At 39.0% G+C, this 14,764-nt stretch overlaps 1 protein-coding gene across 2 annotated transcripts in view; it reads left to right on the top strand.

Annotated features, from left to right (window-relative positions):
• The window catches only part of SPTLC1 (serine palmitoyltransferase long chain base subunit 1), a 59,964-nt gene that overhangs the window by 6,249 nt on the left and 38,951 nt on the right, over positions 1-14,764 (top strand). The window contains exons 4-5 of one of the 2 annotated variants that reach the window (XM_020893973.2): positions 11,968-12,061; positions 12,936-13,008. The exons of the other annotated variant lie outside the window; for it this stretch is intronic. Of the exons in view, the coding sequence (XP_020749632.1) occupies positions 11,968-12,061; positions 12,936-13,008 (167 nt within the window). The remainder of the gene's footprint in view (positions 1-11,967; positions 12,062-12,935; positions 13,009-14,764) is intronic. 2 annotated transcript variants of the gene reach the window in all.

The following is a 14,764-nucleotide window of genomic DNA, read 5'->3' as shown; positions in this document are numbered from 1 at the left end:
GAGCTTCTCAGGTGGCTTAGTGGTAAAGAATCTGCCTGCCAATGCAGCTGATGGAGGACATGTGGGTTCAATCTCTGGGTCTGGAAGATCCCCTGGAGAAGGAAATGGCAGTCTACTCCAGTGTTCTTGCTGGGGAAATCCCATGGACAGAGGAGCATGGAAGGCTACAGTCCGTTAGATTGCAAAGAGTCAGACACCACCGAGCACATCCTCAGTCAGGAGCACATCTTCCTGAGGCTTTCCTTTTACTTCTGGTCTGATAGGAGAGAGGCTTGCATTCTTCACTTTGGTGAATTTCTTTGGTCTTGTGAAAGTTTTACTTGTTCTTAAATCAAACTTATCAATCATTAATGTTATGATCATAAAATCCTTCCTATCACAAATGTCTAATTTACCTGTTTTCTGTATGACAGTCACTTGTCCCAACATAATTGGTTGAATAATCCATTTTTTAACCTACTGATTGGAAATTTCCCTACTTTCATATGTCATGTTCATCACTCAGTCGTGTCCAACTCCTTTGTCATATCCTTCTCCAGGGAATCTTTCTGACCCAGGGATTGAACCTGGGTCTCCTGCATTGCAAGTAGATTTGTTACCATCTGAGCTACAAGGGAAGCCTTCATATGTTAAGTTCTCTTATATAGGATCTATTTCTGGCTTTATTTCTATTCTTCTGGTGTATTTATTCTCCCTGTGCCAGGACCTTGTTTTTGTTGACAGTTGCTAAGTCACATCCAGCTCTTTGCGCCCCCCCCCCGCCCCCCCCCGCGGACTGCAGAACGCCAGGTTTCCCTGTACTTCACTGTCTCCCTGAGTTTGCTTAAATTCATGTCCACTGAGTCAGTGATGCTGTCTAACCACCTCCTCCTCTGCCGCCCCCTTTCTCTTTTTGCCTTCTGTCTCTCCCAGCATCAGGGTCTTTTCCAATGAGCTGGCTTTTCGAATCAGGTGGCAAAGTATTGGAGCTTCAGCTTCAGCATAAGTCCTTCCAATGAATATTCAGGGTTGATTTCCTTTAGGATTGACTGGTTTGGTCTCCTTGCAGTTCAAGAGACTCTCAAGAGTCTTACCCAGCACCACAATTCAAAAGCATCAATTCTGGGGAGCTCAACTTTCTTTATGGTCCAACTCCAGATCCATACACAACTACTGGAAAAACCATAGCTTTGACTGTGCAGACCTTTGTTGGCAAAGTTATGTCTCTGCTTTTTATACACTGTCTAGGTTCCTCATAGCTTTTCCTTCAAGGGGCAAGCGTCTTTTAACTTCATAGCTGAATACACTGTCCGCAGTGATTTTGCAGCCCAGAAAAACAAAATTTGTCAGTGCTTCCACTTCTTACCCTTCTGTTTGCCATGAAGTGATGGGACCAGATTCCATGATCTTAGTTTTTGAATGTTGAGTTTCAAGCCGGCTTTTTGATTCTCCTCTTTCACCCTCATCAAGAGGCTCTTTAGTTCCTCTTTGCTTTCTGCCATTAGAGTGGTATCATCTGTATATTTGAAGATGTTGGTATTTCTCCCAGCAATCTTGATTTCTGCTTGTGATTCAACCAGCCTGGCATTTTGCATGATGTATTCCACATATAAGTTAAATAGGCAGGGTGACAGTATACAGCCTTGTTGTATTCCTCTCCCAGTTTTGAACCAATCCATTGTTCATGTCTGGTTCTAATTGTTGCTTCTTGACTTGCATACAGGTTTCTCAGGAGACAGGTGTGGTGGTCTGGTACTGTCATCTGTTTAAGAATTTTCCACAGTTTTTTGTGATCTACACAGTCAAAGGCTTTAGCATAGTCAAGCAGATGTTTTTTTTTTCCTAGAACTCTTTTGCTTTCTCTGTGATCCAACAGATATTGGTAATGTGATTCCATTACCAAAGGTAATCTGGTTCCTTTGCCTTTTCTAAATCCAGCTTATGTATGTATCTAGGTTCATGTACTGCTGAAGCCTAGCTTGAAGGATTTTGAGCATAACCATGCTAGCATGTGAAATGAGCTCAGTGGTAGGGTAGTTTGAACATTCTTTGGTATTGCCCTTTTTTGGGATTGGAATGAAAACAGACCTTTTCCCATCTTGTGGCCACTGCTGAGTTTTCCAGATTTGCTGACATATGAATGAAACATTTTAACAGCATGATCTTTTAGGATTTGAAATAGTTCAGCTGGAATTCTATCATTTCCACTAACTTTGTAGTAATGCTTCCTAAGGCCCTCTTGACTTTACACTCCAGGATGTCTAGTTCTCGGTGAGTGACCACACCCACACCATCATGGTTATCTGGGTCAAGACCTTTTTGTGTAGTTCTTCTGTATATTCTTGCTACCTCTTCTTAATCTCTTCTGCTAATGTTAGGTCCTTACCGTTTCTGTCCTTTATCCTGCCCATCTTTTCATGAAATGTTTCCTTGATATCTTCAGTTTTCTTGAAGAGATCTCTAGCCTTTCCCGTTCTACTGTTTTCCTCTGTTGCTTTGCGTTTTTCATTTAAGAAGGCCTTATCTCTCCATGCTGTTTTCTGGAACTCTGCCTTCAGTTGGGCATATCTTTTCCTTTCTCCCTTGCCTTTTGCTAATCTTTCATTACCTATTTGTGAAGCCTTCTCAGACAACCACTTTGCCTTCTTGCATTTCTTTTTCTTTGTGATAGTTTTGGACAGTGCCTCCTGTACAGTGTTACAAGCCTCCGTCCACAGTGTTACTTGTTCTTCTTACGCCAGAACTTCATTTATACCACTAGGTTAATAATAGGTCTTGACTAGCATGGGTCCTTAACCTTCTTATTCTTCAGAATAATCTAGGCTGTTTTTTGACTCTTCACTAAGAGTTTAGGTTTAGCTGATCAGATTTGACCAGAAAATGAATTTGAATTTTTGACTAGTAATGCATTTAATTTGTGAATTAATTTGGAGAGAATTGGCATATTGCTAATACTGAATCTCCACCATATATCTTATGTATAACTTGTATATTTAGGTCTTTCCTGTTTCTGAGAAAATTTGGATAACGTTCTTCATAAAGATTTTGCTTAACTTTTCCTACTTTTTATTTTGAAACATGATAGATTCACATGAAGTCATAAGAAATAACACAGATAGATTCCATATACCCTTCATCATGTCCCCAAGTGGTAACATCTTGCTTAACTGTAGTACAGTATCACAGCCAGGAAATTGATGTTGCATATCTTCTAATAGCTTTATTTCTAGGTACCAAAGAGTTTTCATTTCTGTCATGAAGAGCATCATTTTCTTCTTGTTTCTGTGTTATTGCACTGGCTAGGATACTTTCCATGCAGTGTTGAATAAGAGTGGTAACAAAGACTTCTGTGTCCTGTTCCTGATAAATTTTAAGGGATAACCTGTATGATGTTACAGGCCTTCCTTTCTCATCCTGATTTGCTAAGAGAACTTTTTGTTTTAAAATCAGAGTATTAAATTTTATTAAATCTGTTGAGGTGATTGTGACTCTTCTTCCCTAATCCATTATGTTTTAAATTGTACTGATTGATTTTTTACATTAATTAAGCATATACATAAAATTTCTTGAGAAAATTGCAAGCAACCATGCTTGCAATGGTCACTCAGATTTTAGCTTGGTAGACTTGCAGAAAGATGGAGATGTACTCTCTGGAAAGGCTAAATATAAATGAAAAGGCTGAAAGATGTGTTAGGGAATGGGTGCCCTTCTGAAAACAGAATGCATGTAAAATGTTTATAATGAATAGTAGGTTGCTGATCCCATTTCCTCCAACTCGGCCCTTAGAGAAAGTTGGAAACCAGATTTATACCTCATATATACCAAAGACCAAGGGAGTTCTCTTTGGTGAAACTCGAAGTCAAGAGAAAAAACAGAAAATGTTGAGCTTAGGGTTTCCACAGATGAACTCATGTCTGATTATTATAGAGTGAAGCCCACTGTGAGTCAAGAAGCCAGGCCTGTTTACACAGTGCTTCCAACTAGCTTCCCTGTGGCTCGGATTGTAAAGAATCTGCCTGTAAGGAGAGAGACTTGGGTTCAATCCCTGGGTCAGAAAGAGCCCTTGGAGAAGGGAATGGCTACCCACTCCACTATTCTTGCCTGAAGAATTCCATGGACAGAGGTGCCTGGCAGGCTAAAGTCCATGGGATTACAAAGAGTTGGTCATGACTGAGCAACTAACACTTTGACCTTTTTCTTTCCGGTTAGCATTTCAGTGTCTTATTCTTAAAAATGGGTGGACAACCTTAAACTAATGGTCCACTGATTTTCAACAAAGTGCCAAGACAATTCAGTACGGAAAGAATAGTCTCTTTTAATGAATGGTGATGGGACAACTGGATAGACATATGTAAAAGAATGATGACAGACCTCAAACTCAAAACATGGGTAAAAATTAGCTCAAAATTAATCACAGGCCTAAATTTAAGGGGAAAAATCATAAATTCTTAGTAGAAGAAAGAAAACAAAAGAGTAATTCTTTGTAATCTTGGGTTGGGCAAAGATTTTTAGATATGACCCAAAAAGCACAAGCAGCCAAAGGAAAAATAGATCAACTGCACTTCATTAAAATTAAAAACATTTCTGCTTCAAAGTCCACTATCAGAGAAATAATACAAAACCCTGCAAAATGGGAGAAAATATTTTCAAGTCATATATTTGTTAAGGGGCTAGTATCCAAAATATATATTAGAAAACTCATACAACTTAGTGATAAACCCTATTTAAGCATGACTATTTGGTTAATTTTTATTAATTGTTGGGTTTTTGGGGTTTTTTTTTGCTAATAATATTTGGTACTTTTAATATCAGTATTGGAAAGTGAGTTTAGTCTTTTCTTTTCCCCTACTCTGCTGGCCCAGGTTTGGTATCAGAAATTTAATAGTCTTGTAATTTTCTTGGCAGTAATACATATTTGTTGTTTGTTCTGTTGAGCATAGATTTTTAATCATGAATTTAATGTCTTCAGCGAGTTTGTAAAGCTGTTTCTATGTCTTTTATGAGTAAGTTTTGGTTATTGTTTAGTAATTGCTCATTTCTTGTGTTTTCAAATGCTTTTGCATGAAGTAGTTTATACAATTTTCTCAGTTATATGTAAAATATATTTATATATGTGTGTGTTAGTCACTTAGTTGAGTCCAACTCTTTGTTATCCCATGGACTGTAGCCCGCCAGGCTCCTCTGTCCATGGGATTCTCCAGGCAAGAATGCTGGAGTGGATTGTCATTTCCTTCTCCAGGGGATCTTCCTGACCCAGGGGTCAAACCCAGGTCTCCTGCATTGCAGGCAGATTCTTTATCATCTGAGCTATAGGGACGTCCTCTTCATATTATATGTAAAGTAATATATATGCTATTTGTATGTATATACAGCATTATATACAGATGTGTAGAACAGGACATCTGTGGAGTTTGTGTCTGCATTGCAGTCAGTTGTGTCTCCTTTCTCACTCAAATTTGCTAAAGGTTTGTCCTCTGGTTTAGTTCAGTCTGTTTTATTTTCTTCATTTTGGGCCTTTCTTTCGGACACAGATACTGACCCTCTCTTCAGCACTGCTCTCATCAGCACTCATGTAAGACAGCATTCTCATTTACTTTTTTCTGTTTCCATTATCCCCAGCACCTGCATCTGTTCTCTGCCAGTAATGTATCCCACTGTAATGCTTGTATTTTACTTTCATTATTTTATGTCATTTATTTTATAAATAAAATAAATATTTTATTTATACATGTTAAACTCATGTATTTTTTTATTTTCAGCATGTATATATTCTTGAAACTATCTAATCTTAATGTTTTATGAATGTGTGTTTTTAATTTTGTGCTCTAGACTCCATTCTGAATTTTTTTAAACAAGTTTTTTACTCAGCACAATTTTTTGACAAATGTTTTAAGTTCCTGCTGTGTTCAAGGAATATGCTGAACATGTGCAGTAAATCAAAATCTTAGTTCTCTTAGACCAGGCAGACCAAAAATGAAATAAATATAGCATTAGCTGGTGTTGAGTGGTGTAAAGAAATACGAAGCAGCATAGAGAGGTGGAATTGCTAAGTGTACTTCTCATCATTTCTTCTGACTGCTGGGTATTATTCGTGGTATATGGACACCATGTTTTACTTAGCCATTTTCCTTGTGATGTATACCTCAGCTGCCTCGACTCCCCACTGCCACAAACAGTGTGGTGATTAAACCTGATTGATATCCTGTTGTGGATATCTCTCTAGGGGTGTGGGCCCAGCAGGAGAATCATGATGTAGGAAAGTCCCAGAGGGAAATGAGACAGGCGTATACCAGTACCCAATTCCTGGACAGCATTGTTTTATTTTGCATTTCTCTGATTATTTGAACCATTAAGTACAATTTTATCTACTTATTAGCTGTTGGAATTTTTCCCTTCTGTAAAATGCCTACTGGTGTCTTCTACTTCTTTTTCTACCTAATTCCCAGCCTGCCTTTCAATTATCAGAAATCCCTAGTATTGTGTAGATTTTAATTCTTGGTCAGTTCTTGAGTAGTGATTTATTACAATGATTCTAAGAAACTTTCTTTCTATTTTAAGATCTCTGAAATGGATATGAATCTTACAGCTGCTGAGAGTCATTCTTACCTGGGGGCAGTTGGGGTGGTATCATTTCTTACGCACTGATGAGCTTGGTCATGGCTGTACTCACTTCCAACACCTCAGTTGAGTTATGTGGCCATAAGTCATATAAGTCACCTGATGGAGAAATGCTAACATTCCTCAACAGAGGCTGTTGGGATTACGGCTTTGAGCATTCCTTTATCAAATTCCTGCTGCCTTTGGATAATGAGAGCTTACTTTCTAGAAACACATGATTCAATTGAGGAAAGATTAAATTAGGAGTTTAGTCCAATTAGGAAAGTTCCAGCATGAAATTTAGAGAATGGGTGATACTGACTTCTCAGGTAATCTCAGAGATGATAGTGGAGCATCCTTCTAAGCAATACCAGGATACTCTGGTTAGCAGGGAATGTGAATACCTGTGATATCCATGATGTAGCAGGGAGCAGTCAGTCAGAACTGCTGACTAAAAGTTAGGAATGTCTTAACTGATTCATCTTGTTTATATTTTTCCATACATAGGTGTGAAAGTAGAATGACAAAAATCTGTGTCAGGAATGCCTTTTTCATTAAATATAACCTGAAACACATATAATAAGAAAACTATCATTACATTTTAATTGGCCATGTCTTTCTTCCTTAGTGGTAGATAAAATACAGTCGATGCCATCTTGGATTCATGAAATAAAACAAATTTCTATCACCCATCTGTTAGTTTTGTCTGTGGTATCTTCACTGAACCAAAATTCTTAGTTTTGACTTGGTCGTATCCATCCATTTTAGCCTCATGGTTTGTGTGTTTGGAGACTTGCTCTAGAAATCATTTCTTATTCCAAGCCACACAGACTTTCTAAATTTTCTTCTGTTATCTTTTTCAGAGTACTCTTTAGGCGTTTAAAATGCCTGGAATTCACCTTTGTATGTGGTTATTCAATTTTATTTTTTCCCATTGAGAACAAAATATGTGTAACTTAGTAGTGGGTGCAGCTGCTGTTGTTTGCAGGTATTTATATATAGGCATACCTCATTTTATTGCACTTTGCTTTGTTGTACTCGTGTGTGTGTGTGTGCGCTCGCGCTCAGTCATGTCCAACTCTTTGCGACCCCATGGACTGTAGCCTACCAGGCTCCTCTGTCCATGGAATTTTCCAGGCAAGAATATTGGAGCAGGTTGCCATTTCCTACTCCAGGGGATCTTCCCAACCCAGGGATCAAACCCACGTCTCATGTGTCCCCTGCATTGGCAGGTGGATTCTTTACCACTCTACCACCTGGGAATTCCATTGCATTCCCATAGGTACTGCATTTTTTACAAATTAAAAGTTTGTGGCAACCTTGTGTTGTCAGATGATGGTTGTCATTTGTTAGCAATAAAGTATCTTTTAAAAATTAGAAAATAATTTTTTTTAGTTTTATTAAGATATACTTGACATATAGCACTGTATAAGTTTAAGGTGTACAGCATAATGATTTGACTTACATAGATCATGAACTGATTACCACATTAAGTTTAGTGAAAATCATCTCATACAGATTCAAAATTAAATAGTAATTTTTTTTCCTTCTTTACAAGAGTAAAACTTGTTTGCCTCTCAACAATTTTCATATATAATTTAACAGCAGTGTTAACTATATTTGTCATGCTGTACATGCATTACAGGCAGGTTCTTTATGATCTGAGCCACCAGGGAAGCCTGTTACATCCCCAGTACTTCATTATCTTATAACTGGGAGTTTGTACCTTTTGATCACCTCAATCCAGTACCCCCTCTCCCTAACCTGCCTCTGATAACCACAAATCTGATCTCTTTTCCTATGAGTTTGTTTCTTTTGGAAGTATGATTGACTTAAAATACTGTGTTAGTTCCTGGTACACAACATGGTGATTTTATATTTGTATACATTTCAGAATGATCACAATGATGAATCTAATTGCCATTTATCACCATACAAAGATACTACAATAATCATTAACTATATTCCCCACACTATACATTTCATATCCATGACTCATTTATTTTATAATTGAAAATTTGTACCTGTTCTTCCTCACCCATTTTTTCTCATTCACCTACCTTCCCTTCCCTCAGACTGTGACTCTGCTTCTCTGTGACTGCTTCTGTTTTGTTATGTTTGTTCATTTGTTTTGTTTTTCACATTCCACATGTAAGTGAAATCATACATATTTCTCTTTCTCTGACTTACTCCACTCAGCATAATACCCTGTAGATCTATTCATGTTCTCACAAGTGGCAAGATTTTGTTCTTTTTTTTTTTTGGCTGAGTAATACTCCTTCGTGTGTGTGTGTGTGCGCGCATGCGCACACACGCACTTACACACACATATCTTACATGTTCTTTATCCATATTGATGGGCACTCAGATTGCTTTCATATCTGGGCTATTGTAAATAATGCTGAAATAAACATAAGCATGAAAAAATATTTGCTAATGAGTGTTTTTATTTTCTTTAGATAAATACCCAGGGTTAGAATTGCTATATTGTATGATAGCTCCATTTTTAATTTTTGAAGTGTTTCCACGCTGTCTTCCATAGTGGCTGCACCAGTTTACATTCCCACAATTAGTGCATGAGGGTTCCTTTTTCTTCACATCCTTGCCAACATTTGTTATTTGTCTTTTTGATGATAACTGTTCTGACAGGTGTGAGGTGGTGTTTCATCGTCATTTTGTATTTTCCTGATGATTAGTGATGTTGAGTATCTTTTGTGCCTGTTAGCCATCTGTATATTTTCTTTGGAAAAATATCTATTTAGATCCCTTGCTCATCCTGTCTTGTTCCTAATCTTAGAGGAAATGGTCTCAGTTTTTCACAGTTGAGTATATTAGCTGTGGGATTGCTCTTTGTGAACTTTATTATGTTGAGGTATGTTCCCTCTGTACTCACTTTTTTGAGAGTTTTTATCATAAATGGATGTTTAATTTTGTCAAAACTGTCTCCTTGTTGAGATGCTCATGATTTTTATTCTTCAGTTTGTTAATATGATAGATCATGTTGATAGATTTTTGGATATTGAACCATCCTTGCATCCTTGGGATATATTTCACTTGATCATGGTGTATGATCCTTTTATTGTATTGTTTAATTCAGCTTGCTGATATTTTGTTGAGGATTTTTGCATCTATGTTCACCAATGATAATGGTCTGTAATGTCCTTTTTGTGTGAAATTTCTGTGATTTTATGTGTGTGACATTTTATTCCTTCTACTAACTTCAGAGTTTGCTTGTTCTTCTTCTAGCTCCTTTAAGTGTAAAGTTGTCATTTATTTGAGGGATTTTTTGTTTCTTGAGATACTCTTGTATTGCTTTAAACTTGCAACAGCATACTTCCATCTGGTCACCAGAGCTACATGTTCTGAGCATGCCCTGTGTGTGCTAAGTGAGTCTGTTTCAGTGGGCTGATTGCTGTGTATACTTGGTAGCCATGGCTGGTTCTTGGTCTAGTTGGTTGCCACAGAAGTTGTGAAGAAGTTGTTGGCCCCTGATGGGCAGGTCCAGATCCTGCACAACTGGCTGCATGGCTAGTGGAGTCCCAGTCCTGGGGCCGGCCCACTGTGGGTGGGCCCAGGTTACAAAGTAGCTGACTGAAGGCCAGGAGCCGCAAAGCTAGTGTTTACCTAGTGTTGGTGGGCAGGGTTAGTCTTGGGGTTCCTGCAGCTCACGGGGTCCTGTGACAGCCTGCCTGCTAGTAGGGGGGACTGGGTCTCTGCCCATTGGGCCCCTTGGCCTGGCGTTTCCCATACTAGTGCTGACTGACTGATAGAGCTCAGTTTCAGCGCTCATAAGCTAGAATGAGAATTCCAAAGTGGCACTTGTCAGCACCAGTGTTGCCATACGTGATGGTCTCCCACAAATGACTGCTGCCAGTATCTGTCCCCATTTAAGTCCCATTTGCCTTCTGCCTCTCTGGGAGGCTCTCTTAAGATCAGTGAGTGGGTCCTTTCGTATTACTGATTCTGCCTTCCATTCTGGAATGTTTGAGATTTTGTGTGCAGCCTTTGTCTACATGGATATTTTGTTTTTTCATGTTTTTGTGGGTGCCAGCTCCACCACATCAGGAAATTTTATGAACTTCAGTTTTGTGAAACTAAAGAAGTCCTGGGAATTGGGAAAATAAGTGACATAGTGGATTTAGAATCATAGTGGATGATTTGAAAGAGAGAAAGCCCTTGAAGCCATAGATAAGAAAGAAGAAAATAGTTAGTGAGCACTTTTTATAATGACAGGTTGAGCCATAGGTTCTTACCCCACTTTATAGATGAAGAAACTGAGGCTCATGGAGGCCAAGTAACAACCCTGAGTTTCTGAAGCTGTCAGTAGCCACAATGCAGACAGAATCTGCCTGACTGACTCTGCAACTGTTCTTTTCACTGAGTCTTGTATGAGTTCATCTGCTTTTGTTAATTTACTCCTAGTAGTCACTCTTTTCCTTCCCTGGTTTCCCAGCATTTTTCATTATTTTTCTCATAAAAAACCAGTTCTGTTAAGACATACTGGTGAGAATGGTGTTCCCTAATCTTTTCTGGCCTCAGTACATTTTACAGAACAGCCCAGTGACAGAGCAGTGAGTTTGTGAAACAGAATCAGTTCTGTGCCACTGTCCTTTCCCTGGCCCTGTGTGGTGTGTTTCTGTTCCGTTCTATTCTTTATATTATGATTTCCTTTAGGTGAAATAGGCTGGCTGTGATCCATTAATCACACCCTTTAATAGCTCATGTCCCATAGTTTGGCCCTTATTTTTAAAGTATGACTTGTAGCTCAAGTACTTTTCAGCAGAGGACAATAGGTTGTCTGAGTAAGAGCCCATCTCCTGTTCAGCTGAACTCAGATCCATGCTGTATGCAACTGGGCACTCTTATTTTACCCCTTTGTGGAGGGGTGGGGAATTCCTTTTAAATAGCATTTCAGCATTAACTTTAGAAATGGGGGCCCTACCTCACTTATTCTTGTGGTGGCTTCCTGTAGATAACATGTATTTTTAAACTGCTTGTCTGTAAGATTGTGACTCGCTCTGCCTCTTCATGCCTTTGATCTTGATGTTTCTATATTTTCCTGAGGTACTTTATTTAGCAACTTGAGTGTGTTTCAAAACCAAGCAACGGTTTGCCATTCGTCTATCCAAAATCTTGAAATTCTAGCTCACCTTTTTTTTATTTAAGTAGTATAGAGGGGCCTATTAAGAGTAGAATTAATGACCAAGTATCTGATTTTTAATATACCATTTTCTAATTTTACTTTTTAAGAAAAAAAAGAGAGGAGTATGCAAATAGAGTAGAATGACAACACTTGTGTGTCTGTCCCCTTCCCTCTCCGAGAAGTATAATAATGTGTGTCCTGCAACAGGAATGACTGCTGAAGTATACCACTCTTGTCTCTTTCCCCAGCCCTCCAAGCCATAACATTGTGGTGAATGGAAAAGAATGTATAAACTTTGCTTCATTCAATTTTCTTGGATTGTTGGATAATCCTAGGCTCAAGGTAGGTAGCACATATGCTGAAGTGGACAGATAACATAACTGACTTAAGCAACTGGGCATAAAATAAGAGACAAATGCAGATTATCTAAAAGGACTATGTAACTGCTTATCATTATTCTTTCTTGACAGAGCTGTAACAAAGGAAGGCAGGAGTGTCCTCATGTGGTTTAGTGTTAGATGACAGCCAGAGAACTATATGAACCAAACCCGGTAATAGTTGGAGATGTGTCCAAGAAATTGCCTCATCTCCTTTTGGGATTTTGGGCTAGTAAACATTTTTTGAGGAAAGTTGTTCAGTCGCCCAGTTATGTCCGACTCTTTTCAACCCCTTGGACTGTAGCATGCCAGGCCTCCCTGCCCCTCACCATCTCCCGAAGTTTGCACAAGTTCATGTCCATGAACTTTGAGGTAAAACTTAGGCCCAAAATGCCAAAAAGTGCAAATGCATTGAGTTAACCAGGTTTTCAGATGGTAAAGTGTCTGCCTACAATGCAGGAGACCTGGGTTCCATCCCTAGGTTGGGCAGATCCCCTGGAGAAGGAAATGGCAACCCACTCCAGTACGCTTGCCTGGAAAATCCTATGGACCGAGGAGCCTGGTAGTCTACAGTCCATGGGGTCTCGAAGAGTCGGACACAACTGAGCAACTAACAACCAGGTTTTAATGATCAAACTAATACAACTTTTCCATGTCCTTAGTCATATGCCTAAATCTTTCCATCCCTCCTTTCTTTATATCCTGTCAGAATTGTCTTAGTCCTTATAAAGGAGGAAAAGCCAGGTGACTGGGGAGCTATGTGGGTTAAAAAACAGGAAATTTCATTTTTGAATTCTTAAAGCTAAATTATTACAATATATATATTTTTTTCCACGAAGGCAGCAGCTTTGGCATCTCTAAAGAAGTATGGTGTGGGAACTTGTGGACCTAGAGGATTTTATGGCACATTTGGTATGTTTTCTGTCATATTTTTTAGACTACTGCTTTCAACAATTAAGATCCAATCTGATTTCAAAACTCCTTGGAAAAGGTGTCCTTAGTTGTGGTAATAAGCAGGTGAACTTTCTAAAAGATTTTGTGTTTGAAAGCATTGATGGGAGACGTGTTGATCTCAGGCTGACTGTCCCTTGTGTCAAAGGGCCATGGGTACCAAAAGCGCACTGTCTCAGTAGGACGAAGACTGAGCTCTTGTTGCATTTGTCCCAAGAGACAGTGGTGTGAGGAGACTGTCTGCCATGCATGACATTTGTAACAGGGAGCATCTGGTTTGCATGGCTCTGCTCTTTATAGTCGTGCAGGAACCCAGATCTTCCCTGTATTGTTGCTGTTGGCCTAATAAGGGCACCTTCCTTGTCTGCGTGGCTGTAGCCAAATGATGAGTATGGGGGGGCAGGAGTGCAGGGCTGCTGTGCCCATTTGGGTGGGCAGGTGGTATTGCTTATCATTCTGCTCACATTCCATTGGTGAAAACATAACCCGGATCGTGTCTCCAGCAGAGGGACTGGGAAGTTGCCCTGGCTGGGCAGCCACCACATGCCAGGAGCAAGGTGAGAACAGATTGGGGGTAAGGGGGGCAGTGGTCAACTGTATAGCCCTTTTCTTTCTGGAATGAACATGAAGGATCATTGATTTTCTTATGTGTGGATGACCTGGGGATGGATTAACTATGTGTTAGGATGAGTGTGATTTCAAACACAGTGAACTCCCTAAATCAGAGTCATCAAAGAAGACCTTGGAATTTTCTGGTGGCTTTTGTTAAATGTATATTGTTCTTTGCTTCTGAAAGTTTCAGAAATGTTATATAATTGTTCAAGTGAGTATACTACTGGAAACAACATTCTGGTTTATGAAATGTCAGAGGGTGGGAAAAGGGACCAGGGAAGGAAGTCTCTTTTGTCTTCTCTGCTCATTTTCATTTCTTGGTCTGTGTTTGTTTTTTTTTTTTCCACTTCTACAGTTAAGATGTTTTTATTTAAGGGAGCACCTTTCTGTATCCCTTAGCTAGTTTGGTGGTTGAATTATTTGTATTGGAAACAGATGATGGGAGTTGGTGTCCAAGAATCCTGCAGCTGGACAGGATCTTTAAAATCTTGTATTCTTGAATCCCAGCTATTCAGAAGAGAACTAGAAAGCTCAGAGAGGTTAAGTGACTTCCTCATGGTCACACTGCTAATTAATTTCAACCCTAAAACTAGAAAACAAGTTTTCTGATTTGCAATTGTAATGGGAAGATCAAAGACTTTAAAGAGCTTAGATCAGAGCCTCCCTCTTTCTCCTAACCTAATGCAAACATGAGTTGTTTGCCTGCATTTTATTGGTAGGGTATTATTTCCTTGATAAGAATTAGAAAACTAGAAAAGGCACTTTTTGTTTTTATAGGTTTATTTGTTGTAATCTGATGAACAAGCCTTTCTTTCCATGATCTGCTTGCTGGGGTAAAGAATTTGCTTTCTTAAAAGCCTCTCTTTCTAGCAGATTTTATTTGCTCGTGTGGCCTTGACTCTTGTTTGAGAGTTATCTGAGAAGACCAATAAGAGATTTATTGTAAAATTTAGTGAAAAAAAAGTTTCAAATCTTTAAGACCAGTTTTCCCAGAACTGTGGAAGTATGTTGTTGTAATCGCCCAGTCAGTTTTTCATTTGAATCACCTGAAATATGCATAATAGGATGCTGTGGCTTCCAGATTTGTGTGTGTGTGTGGGGGGGG

The sequence above is a fragment of the Odocoileus virginianus genome, chromosome 31 (assembly GCF_023699985.2).
Source record: "Odocoileus virginianus isolate 20LAN1187 ecotype Illinois chromosome 31, Ovbor_1.2, whole genome shotgun sequence".
Lineage (NCBI taxonomy): Eukaryota > Metazoa > Chordata > Mammalia > Artiodactyla > Cervidae > Odocoileus > Odocoileus virginianus.
This window is presented reverse-complemented; position numbering and strand designations above follow the sequence as displayed.